The 12,344-nt window shown below is 35.7% G+C and overlaps 1 protein-coding gene across 1 annotated transcript; it reads right to left on the bottom strand.

The window, feature by feature from the left end:
- Window positions 1-6,949: 6,949 nt before the first annotated feature.
- LOC106764845 (trans-cinnamate 4-monooxygenase) lies at window positions 6,950-10,214 on the bottom strand. The gene is made up of 3 exons (NM_001317148.1): window positions 9,405-10,214; window positions 8,666-8,799; window positions 6,950-7,771 (listed from the first exon to the last, which is right to left on the bottom strand). Exons 1-3 carry the CDS (start codon window positions 10,187-10,189, stop codon window positions 7,173-7,175), a joined length of 1,518 nt encoding a protein of 505 aa, NP_001304077.1. The 5' UTR covers window positions 10,190-10,214; the 3' UTR covers window positions 6,950-7,172.
- Between the last annotated feature and the right edge of the window lie 2,130 nt (window positions 10,215-12,344).

Here is a 12,344-nt window from a genome sequence, read left to right as displayed (position 1 = left end):
GGGTTCAGCCTTGGGAGTCATTCTGACGCTTCAATGGTCAATCAAACTCACTTAGAGAGGTTGAACCATGTGGTGAGAAGTAGCAGGAGGTCCTTAGTCTTGGGGGCTCCCAGTATGCGTCAAGGCGTGGAACGGACTAACCTCGTGAGTGTGGCAGGGTGCGGAACCCAAGTTTCATAAGTCACCACGGGTGCAAGACTCGCCATAGCCCGACTATCGTTTTAAAGTCCGGACGAGTCAAGTCTAGAAATTTGCATGCTTAGGTGATATTTCTGAATTTGTTTGAGATAAGTTATTCTTGTATGTTGCATGTTTAATACAACTGTATGATTTTATATAATTAGCTCACCCTTACCTTGTTTGTTGGTGTATGTTGTATGTATTTCTTTTGCAATGATCATTCATTTTTTAATGTGAACAGAGGAGAATGAGGTCACCTTGGAGGATGCCTTGGAGAGGAACGAAAACACTGATGTTGCTCCTTAGTTCCTTAGGATTTCTGAACTATTAATTTTCATTTGAATTCATGTATCTATTTTGAAAAACTCTAGCATTTTTCCACGTGTTTTAATTTCTTCTAGCTTTTTGCATTACTGTAACCACAACCTAAATACTTTTCTTACTCTTAAACTGCTCTCTTTTATTATGTATGATGACGTCTTAAATTATATAATTATACGTTATATTTTGGGATGTCACATTTATGGTATCAGAGCAGTTTCTTCCTAGGATAACCTACGGGTTACTGGTTTGTCGTGACTTTCCTGTGAAAGGTTGAGTCGGAATGATATGTTCTATCGTTCCCTCCAAGTCTAAATAGTGAAGTTGTGTATCTAACAGGAAGTATTGAGAACAGAAAAACATCTTGATAAAAGTGGTGAGGGTGCACACTCATGACTCTATATCAAAGATGATTTTCCTTTCTTGATTCTGAAAGTTCCAGTGTCGTTTTCCATAGTAATTTTTGTATTGTTCTTGTCTTTGTGGTAGTGTACTGTGTTAAATAATTTGTGCTTCGGTGTTGAACTCTGTTGAAATTAATCTGTTTTGGTTGGAATTGATCTAGTTGGAGGGTTTGGAGTAAGGGCTTTGTGATAGCATGTATNTGGGAATTAAATAAGTGTACATGTATTGTTTCAGGTTATTGTGAGGGGAAGTGAGGTATATAAAGTTGGGTATTTGATGTATATAACACTATAGGACAATTTTAATAACTTAGATAATTAAATTGTAACTTGTTGAGAGCCTTCCTTTGTTGGTAGGATAGAGGGGACTTAAAAACCTGAGTTGGCACATCCCTGATCATAGAGCAGCCCTGGCCTGGTCCAATCAGTTGTGACTAGTCATATGTGCTATCGCCGAAGGTGAGTCTGATGCGTTCAGACATCTGAACCCTCTCCGATGACCAATTGAAGTGTAAGGAGGGTTGGGGGAAGGTAAGATAGATCTCCACTATAATAACAATTAGATAAACAATTTAGTAATATGAATTCTAAAGTAGACCAAGACGAATCTTTATATAATAGAAAAATACATATATAATAGAAAAATAAAGTCGTAATTTCAAACCTATTTAACATTTAAAATACATGAATTTCATAATATTTATTTGAAATTAAAATACTAATTTATCATGCACACAAATTTTCATTTATAATATAAATATTAAAACATTATTATGTTATATTGTATGTGAACTATATAATAAAACAATTCACATATAATATATTATCTAATTATATGATAAAATATTATACTCTTCATTTATGTATAATAAACTAAATATATACAATTTTTTTCTCAAGTTTTATCATATGTAATTCCCTTTACACACTAACTATTTTAATAATATTTTTAATAAAATTACAAACCACAAATAAAAAAAAATAACTATATAAAATACTTTAAATTGAACAAAACATAAAAACCACTAAAATAATTTCATATTAACACACAAATGCATATACATTATTTATCTTTATCAAATTAATAGACACATAAATAAAAATAAATAGTATTTGTTAAAACCATTTTAGTTTAGTCCTATTTCAACACATACATACAAAATCATTACCCAACAAATGATAAGTTTATCTAATAAAACACAAATGTATAATTTTATCCAAATAAAATTACTAAAATTATTGTCATAAAGAAAAAAGAAAATTAGTTAATTCCCCTTACCTTAATCACAATAACACCTTGCACCTACAAAACTCGTCACCTTCTTATCATCATAATCTCTTATCATCTATGTTATCATGTTTCTTTATCTTACTATTTTTATAGAATTCAATACTCACTAAGACAAAAATAGTTTTTAACGTTTATTATCTTAGACTTTTGACGTTTCTTAAATGTTCAACGTAGACGTTAAATTGATATATGTTGTAAGAATAAAATGTCAATTTATGGGTTTTTTTTTTAACTTTTCATAAATATTTTCTTCCATTGAAACAATGAAAAATTAATATACAATATAAGAATACATCATAAAAATTTTCAAAATTTTAAAAGTAGTAACAACCCATAAAAGGTACAACAACCAACGAAAATGCAACAATCAATATACATAAAAAACCAAAAATGAAAGGTTAAATATATGTTTTAGTCCTCATATTTCTTTCTCATTCTCAATTAGGTCCTCATGTTTTTTTTTGTCCCAATTGCATCCTAATATTTGTAAATTTGAGGCAATTAAGTCCTCTCCGTTAACTGGCCACTAACGCCGTAGGCCAATTGAGAGGGCTTAATTGCCTCAAATTTACAAATATTAGGATGCAATTGGGACAAAAAAAGCATGCGGACCTAATTGAGAATGAAGAACAAATATGAGGACTAAAACATATATTTAACCAAAATGAAACTAACTGTGAAGGTGAGGGTGTAGACAAGTGTCGTGGGTGAAGAGAAAAATGCGAACAATAATGGTTCGAAAATCGCCGCCGCAGTTATCCTAGAACACGCCCAAGAACTGCACCAAAAGCTCATGAAAACACATTTTAATCGGTTCAAATAAAAGATAATTCATCAAAACGTAATGTAATCAAAGCAAAAATGATTTTAAACGATGAAAATGGACGGAAACCTTACCTGAACTTCAAAGGTGAAGGAGAGAAACGTGAAGGAAGAAGATGAACAATGACCGCGTGCTGCTTGCGTTGGCAATTGGTGAAAATGTAGGATATATGAAGTCGGCCCCTCTCCTAGCCAACATCTAAGTCATTAAAAAAAATAATTTTTTGACGCTTAATTTTAGGCATTTTCAAACCTTTATGACCTCCTGTTGTGACTGGGGACCGAAGTCATATTTGAATTGGACGTTGGGACCCCTGTAGTCGACATCTAATTCGAATGAAACAATGTCTTTTTAGTTTTCTGGGCAGACCATTGTTGGAAGTCCCACATCGACTAGAGATAAGCCAATTTATAATATATAAGTGGGGTGCAGACCTCACCTTACAAGCCGGTTTTGTGGGGTTGAGTTAGGCCTAAAACCCACTTCTAACATGGTATTAGAGCTATGGTTAGAGTCTATCCTAGCGATATTTGTTGGGTATATTGTTCCACCCATTATTGGGCCGTTATCGGACCACCCATTAATATCTAGGTACCTCGATGTGAGGGGGGTGTATTGGAAGTCCCACATCGACTAGAGACAAGCCAATTTATAATATATAAGTGGGGTGCAGACCTACCTTACAAGCCGGTTTTGTAGGATTGAGTTAGGCCTAAAACTCACTCCTAACAACCATAAAACGTTTAACCCTTGTGTAGCGGACATCTAACACTAATGTGGTGTCGAAAGACTCCCTAACTGACATTTATAACAGCGTTTTATTTACAGTTTTGTCATCTTATCATTTTTTACGTCTGATTTTCTTACATTAAATCTTAAACGAGGAACGTTAAATGTTATTTCACACCTTTCTACATATAACAAAAAATAAATAAACATAAATTAGAACATTATAAATAAGACTTGAACCAAAACATTATATAAGCTTTCTAACTAATGTAAATATTTTTTTTAAATCTTACCAAATCGTTGGTCTTAAAGCTTTTTGAGGTTGCAAGGTATTCATTGAGAGTTTTTTTTAGAGGAAAAATGATATTATTGACAGCATTAGTAATGCATACACCTTTATATTGATACCCTGGGAAAAAACCATGTTTAAAATAATAAGTGTACGATATGATATTTGGGCCGAACGGTTACGACTAGTAGCCGAACGGTCCTAAACGGTTAATGGGCCTCAATCATACTAATGATGGGCCATTATGGTTTTTTATTATTATTGGGCCTATGGACCATTATGAGAATATGATTTATTGAAANTATATCTTAACAAATATTATAAGTATCAGATAAGATCAGATAAGATCTGAACAACCGGATATTCAGGTATAGCTGTTTATATTATATTCTGTTTATATTTGATAATAATCTATATATACAGGGCTGGAATCACAAGCCAGGTACACTCTCTTATGCTATCTTATTCTACAATATACTTGCTACATTTCACCTAATCTGCTGGGAATTAGCAAGAGAGATTTACTCTTCGATCTCATACTGAGAATTGATAGCCTTGCACTCAAGGCTCTTCATTACAAAACCCTAACTTGGGCGTCGGAGTGCCATTGCAGGTACCTCCTCCCTCCGGCCCAAGCTTGGAGATTCCCGGACGGTTGAAGATTTGAGAAGAACAGACGATCGGGAGACAGGAGAAAGCACACCAATCGGCTAGATCAAGCGTCGCAAAGCAGGAGCGCCATGTCACCTAGGTCAAGTCCTTTCGGCCCCCAAAATATCTACCGAATCAATAAGTATCAATTGTATATCATTAATTCTTTCACAATAATATAAAACTTGGTGTAGGATTGACCTCGTCTACCATAAAATCTGGCATAGTCTCGAGAGGAAGAATTACCCCCTTTGCCACGTCCATCATGAAAGGCTTCTGAATTGTAACTGTCGTCATGCTTAGGCTGTTAAGGATGAGTGGCATCGATAGCTAAAGTTTTTGAGATTTATGAGAAATATCATAAATATAAGGTTTAATACATCATTTGGTTCCTTCTTATGGTGCTTTGGTTCAAAATAGTCCCATCTTTGAAAAAAGTTCACTAAGGTCCCATATTTCAATAAAAATTGTTCAATATCGTTCTTTTGGAAGACGGCGTTAAAATCTTAACAGTGCAGATGCTAGCATGGCGAAACGTTGATGAGCTGCCAAATTGGAAGCTTAGGTGGCTCTATGAAGTCATTTACATGTGTAAATAATTAAGATAAAAATAAAAAATGACATAAAAGAGGTTAAAGTAAAAAAAACTCTTACCCTTATCTGATTAAGCAATTTCTGGGTTTTCGCTATTGTGAAAGTGGTGATTTCTGGATTGTACTGCTGATTCTACTGTTGAGTCCTTGAAGGCGCAAGTGGAACTTCGTACAGAAGTGAGGGAAGGTATCTGAGCCTAATTAGTTCATGTTGTTGATGTTTTATTTGGGGGTTAGGGTTTATTTGGGGTTAGGGTTCATGTTGTTGTTCTTAGTCATTGCATCACTCATGATAAAACCAAGTTGGAATCGAAGTTATCCCTTCATGTGGGGTAATTCCTCATTGCAAATGTGATGTCTGAATCGTTCAAAACCTAATGAACATTATCAAAGCAACATTTTTCAAGCGCAACCAAGATTTTTTTTTTTTAAAAAAAAAAGAAGCAATCCACGTTCAATTGAAGTCAAGTTACCTATTTTTGGCGATTAAAAGCATTCGGATTCATAGATCCATCCAAAAGTCATGATAAAACCCACAACAATTGGTAGGAAAGCAGAAAAAAAAAAGAAACATCAGAAAGAGAGATGTATTTTGGGTGAGGGGAGGGGGAGGAATGAAAGCGAATACCGAATTGGGATTCGGTTTTGGTAACTATCTCTTGATTCGCTATTGCCAGATGATGAGGAATCGATGCAGTTTCCTTGCTGGTCTTGTAATTAGAAGTTTGAGCATCAGGTTCTGTTCTTGCGCTTTGAAATGTTTCATGATTGACTGAGGTTTACTTGGTCTACTCACTCTCCCTGTGTCTATGCAATGCATGTTTTTTCAGTACCTCTAACTGGAGATGTGCAAAGGCCCTGGGTGAATACTTAGCTGAAAGGAATATTAAGGGAATTTGTGAATAGTTTATGTAAAAAGATATTCTGTGAAGAATATTGTTCTCTGCAATCTGCATAGGTTTAACCCTTTTAATTTAATCCAAACTTAACCTATTTTATTTTATTTTATTTTTTTAAATATTTACACATTAAAATGATTTTACAGAGCCATGTCAGCATCGAAATAAACAGGTCATTGAATTTCCGCCACGCTAGCAACTACATCATTATGATTTTAACGACGTCAACGAAAAGGACCATATTAAACATTTTTTAATGAAATATGGGACTTTAGTAAATTTTTTCCAAAGTTTAGATTATTTTGAACCAAACCCAACAAAAGTGGAATCAAAATAGGTATTAAACCTAAATATAAAGAACAGAAAAAGGATCAAGTAACATAATTTAAGATCGGACTGAAGCATATTGATCATTTAATTCTTTAAGAAACCGAATCACCTGATCTTGATACTTATGAATTCGAGCAAAAGCAATTCCACTACAAGAACAGTTAGTAGAACACTTACAAACAGAGAGAAAACGAAAAGCATCTGATTTCTTTCCAAATAATGCGTAAAGCTATATATAACTTAGTTTTCATACTTCCAATAAAATATTCCAAAGAATATATCTACTAATTCATATTGAGTAAAAAATTAGAATCAGCTTTTATTTTCTTGATTATTTTTCTTCTATTACGTTATAATTCAAGGAAAATAGTGACATCACACCTAACATGGAAAGTACAACGTAAAGTGGTGAGAACGAGAGATGAAATGTGGGTGAAGTATTAGAGACAAAAGTGTAAGTTTATTACAAAACCATCTCAAGATCATTCATGAGTTGAAGTTGTGAGAGAATTACAATGGGACCAAGAGATACATCACCACCTACCCATTAGGAGGCCCATTATACATGGCATGGAGCAACCCCATTTTGAAACATCGATAATACAGGGAGAATAAGAAAGAAAAAATAATAAAGGGGATTGGTAACGATGATGTGGTGAAGTCTAAAAGGACCTTGGCTTTGCAACAACGGTGGAATGCTTTAGTATGTGCAAGCTAAACTGTCCTCCTTTCTCACTGGTGTCAATCTGGGACTGCCCAGGGGGAGGCAAGAGCTCAAAGTTTTGGACCAAGCGTCCCAAAGTGATGCCAAGAATGGGCAATGCAAGAATGATTCCGGGGCAGCTTCTTCTCCCAACACCAAAGGGAAGGTACCTGAAGTCATTGCCATTCGCTTCCACATGCGATTCCTCTTCGAAGAACCTCTCAGGCCTGAACTCTTCTGGCTTCTTCCAGTGTGCAGGGTTGTTCGCCAGCCACCATGCATTCACCAAAATCTTGCTTTCAGCTGGGATGTCATAGCCACCAAGCTTAGCATCATGGAGGTTCATGTGTGGGACAAGGAGAGGGATTGCCATTCTGAGGCGAAGGGTTTCCTTCACCACTGCTTGAAGGTATGGAAGCTTTTGGATATCTGGCTCAGTCACCTGATGCCCTACTCCAAGAACTCTGTCAATTTCATCCCTCACTTTCTGCTGGATCTCTGGATGGTTCACAAGCTCAGCAATACCCCATTCAATTGACCAGAGAGTTGTTTCAATTGCTGTTCCATAAACACATTTCATACATTAGAAAAAAGAAATCAACATACATATACCAAAGTTAAACTTTACAGTATATAAAACTGAGTTAATCATAGTGTGCCTTTCTATTTCCCTTTCCCTCGTGAGCACCCGAACTTTATGCGAAAATTCAATCATTATTTTTCTTCTTTTACCTTTTTGCTAATGTAGGCCCACCTACCAAATTTGGTCATAGTTGTTACCTACTACCGCTACCACCATATTACAATTACCCCACTTATACTTAGGACCATATTAAAAAATTGTAAAATGTTAGCTCAGAAAGAAAGAGAGAAAGAGATAAGAACAAGTCTCCATATATAAGGTGACACGTCAATAAGTTGACAAAATATAAAACTGAGTCCCCACATAGCGTGGGAGAAGTATCCTGCAGTTCAAGCTTCCACCTAACCCATTCGATAAATTCAATGAATACCTAAATGTCTACGTGTACCGTTTTCACACCTTTAAATCACGATGCAAGTTTTCATGTGTGCTTATTAAATACCGTTATGTTTGGTATCTCTCATAAATGAAGAAGAATGAATATATCAGTATGGCAATTGCTCTGTAGGTTGTAAAAACAGAAATCAGAAATCGAACCAAAAAATTAACGCATTTGAGAGCCTTTTTTTAATTGAATCCGTATCAATCTCATACTCTTTTGTTCGTATAGAATAAATAAGCTAAACTTGCGAAGAAGAATCGGTCAAATTGTTGTTGTTTAGTAACTTTCGAAAACAACAAATAAGTTGGGCGATAGTTGACGATGCTGAAAACATAACTAATTAAAGGGATAATAGCTGAAGTTAATATATACTAATAATTAATTATTTAGTATTTTGTGAGGAAAGATAGAAGGAAGAGCATCTTACCAGCAACGTTGATGTTCTCAACAATGTAAAGCACGTTGTCTTCGTTGATCTCACCCTTTTTCTCAGCATCCAAAATGTGATCAATAGCACATTTAAGTCCTTCGTTGTTAGTGCTCTTCGTGCTTCCAATATTCCTGTTTTAATTCACATTCATTTGGTTAATCACAAATAAATACTAAACTTTTATGATTTTAATTACTCCGTACCGTCCAACTTTTATCAGTAAAAGTGGCTATTTAATTTTGCACCGTCTCACCAATGATCACACTGATAAAATGCAAAAAAGCAGAGGAAGTTCTTTTCAAGGAAAAAACAAATTTACTTTCCAGCTCACATGAAGATAATCACTTTTTGTACCCATTAAAAGAATATTTTAAATCAAGAAAGAGAGAAACTAGTTGACTCAATCAAAGCTACTGCCAATCACCGAGATGCAAATCTGGTTAAGGATTCTGTCAAAAGACCACAAAAAGAACCAATTTTTATTTTTCCTTCTCTCAGAACCATCTACCAAGAATTACTGATAAAAAATATAAAATATACTGACAAGTACTGTTTCAGATATTCACAAAATCTAATTAAAAATCAGAAACATTAACCTTTTTTTAGAAAGCGTGTTTTTTTAATCATCTTTAGAAATGATACTGTGGCTCTGAAAACTTTGAGGGTTACTACTGTGACTTGTAAAACCAAAATGAAATCGTATTTACGAAGGAAGAAAAGGAAACAGAACACTTACTTCCTCTCGTCGACGAAGTAATCCTTGAAAAGCTTCAACCTGGTTTCTTTCACTTCCTTGCAAATCTTCAAGTAACCCTTCAAGAAGGGTCTCAAGATGGGAATGAAATCGCCATAGTTATACTCAAAGCTCTGAGCCAAGCGACTCCTCTCGCCGTTCAGCGCTTTCAGACGCTGGAACAGAGGGTCTTCTTCGCTCTCGAATCTCCGGTCGAACATGATGCGGTACATGTTGTTGTACATCATGAGCTGTAGCCTTCGGCGGATGACCAGGCCGGAGACGGCCGCGTCGGGATTCTTCCTGACGTCGTCCACGACGGCGGCGGCCTCGGCCTCCCAACCGTGGCGGTACTGCTGGACGACCTTGTTGGTGAAGAAGGGCACGGTCATGATGCGTCGCATCTTGCGCCAGTGCTCGCCGTAGACGGTGAAGACCATGTCCTGGCCCTCGCCGGTGAAGATGTCGAAGACAACGTTGCGGGTGCGGGAGCCGAACTCCACGCCCTGCGTGTGCAGCACCTCCTTGGCGAGGTCCGGCGAGGAAACCACGACCAGGTTGCGCTGCCCCATGCGGAGGAGGAAGATGTCGCCGAAGCGCTTGGCGAGTTGAGTGAGGTTGCGGTGGTTGAGGTCGTCGCCAACCTGGAGCCAGTTGCCGAAGATGGGGACGGGGAGTGGGCCCGGCGGGAGCTTGAAACGCTTGCCGCGGAGCTTGGAGACAACAATGGCTACCACCGCCGCTAGGAAGAGGCCGAGGAGGGTCTTCTCCAGGAGGAGGAGATCCATTTTGGTGACGTGACGGTGGTAAATTGAGAAAAAGTGGTACGGTTTGGTTTATTTGGTTTGTTGAGTGATTTGGGAAGCGTGGCGCGGCCGAGGGTTTTATAGAAGAGATTGTGACGGTAGCTGGAAGGGTGTTAGGTGGAGCTTGTGGTTCGTGTGTTGTATTTCTTACGCACGTCCTACGGCTACGTCTCGTTTTATTTTCTTTCAAACAATTTATTATTTTTTTACAATTTTTTTGATAAAAAATATATGTTATTATTTTATTAGTTTATTTAAATTTATGTTTAAAAAAACATTTAAAATAGGTGAATTACAAATTATCACTTTTGGCAAAAAGTTAAAAAAATAAATATGTTGTTAAAAGAAATTTTTTCTTATTAACCAAATATCTTTTTATCATTTTCTTAAAAGACTAGTTATCCCTATTTTCATTGAGTGGACGTGACCATTTTTTATATTGTCTATTTTAATTGTCTGATTGTACTAGTATTAAGTAGTGGATGTGATGTGAGGAGCCCACGTGTCTAATTAACTATTGGCAGTGTATTATTATTTTTAAAACGGAAGATAAAGTTTAAGAACTGGAATGGACATTTTTTACAGCTAGTGTATTTTGTTAGGTGAGATGGTGAGAGAAAAAATAAATAAAATTGAACAATTTTGTGAGTCTTATTCAAGTGAAAAGGAGGTTATACTTATTTTGAACTCAAATTGTTAAGTCATTTGAGCTAGAGTGTAACGGTGACGGCGTTAAATGACGCTGACTTTTGGGAAGGTGAGTGGATGGTATAGAGAGAGAGAGTGATGGAGGTTTTGGTTGTAGTAGGTGAGAGGGGTTGGTGGCCGCCACAACCTTTTCTATTTCAATCAAACCAAACTATGGTTTTTCTCATCTTCCTTCTCCAATTATTTCATTTCTCATTCATATAACAAACTAATATTTTGTTTAAATTTTACAACCATATACTTTACATTATTCATATATTATTGAATCTAAATTTAATCAAAATCAAAAGGCAATTTGCAAATTTTATTTGTCTGATATATCAGTTCAAATGATAAAACATGTTTGATATATTTTGCCAAGTGCCATAATACTTCTAGTTCCTTCATAGCACACATGCGTAATAATGATCTCCATGTTGTACTCAACAAAGAATAAAGTTTCGAATCTCCACATTGTTTCAAAAAGCTTTGAAATTCAAGAAATTTCTTGAACTGAAACAACATCCAAATGTAAGGTTTTCAATATCACATATTGTGATTCTTCGACATCGTTTTCTCCCACTTTGAACCATACTCATCTCATAGAGATTGGAATTGACATGGATGTGGACAATTTCAAGTATATTCTTATCTTAGAGGTTCATTTTTTAAAATAGATAGGTTTACGTAAGACAGTAATATGAGGCTTGATATGGTTATTTGACATTGGTTAATGATTTTGTGGTCCTTAGAGAGTAAGAGAGAGTTGGTTTCGAGTATATATTTATGATAGGGTTCTCTTAGTTTGGTTAATTTCAAGCTTTGACCGTTCGTCTGCCTTCTCGATGGAGAGGTGATACCTGCAAAAGACATTTTGATATCCAAGTCAAGCGTTTATTGAAGAGTGATTGGAAGATGATTAGAAGATACCTGACTTGTGACCCTGACTTTCTATTTATAATTTGTCTTATGGACCTATGGACCTTCAATTGATAACAGAATACCTGAAAATCTGATTAGTTGCTAAATATCTTTAAATAGATATTATTGATTATCCTTTGATTATTTTATCTTCTGCTTATCTATATCTTTAATAAGATATATCGTAACCGATCGACCCTGATATCATACTGTACATATAATACTTGAAGTTGTAAATCACACTCAAAGATTAATCTCGCCTTAATACAGTTTCATTCACAGATAAAGATCTTATTTACTTGTCTGAAGTGTATTTAAAAACAAAAGTACATAATTATACACTATAATCATATTACAAATGCATATATTTGTTATTTGATATTTTTGATTGGATCCAAGAGAGAAATCCATCCCCATAAATCACCACGAGACTAACATGGTGGGTTTAATGATAAAGGTGTCACTCTTAATGAAGCATCATACCCCATGACCATGACTCTCTTTAGCTCAACTTAAATTGCAACATGCA

Source organism: Vigna radiata, chromosome 6, assembly GCF_000741045.1.
Source record: "Vigna radiata var. radiata cultivar VC1973A chromosome 6, Vradiata_ver6, whole genome shotgun sequence".
Lineage (NCBI taxonomy): Eukaryota > Viridiplantae > Streptophyta > Magnoliopsida > Fabales > Fabaceae > Vigna > Vigna radiata.
The sequence above is the reverse complement of the archived record's forward strand: the minus strand, read 5'-3'. Positions and strand labels throughout refer to the sequence as shown.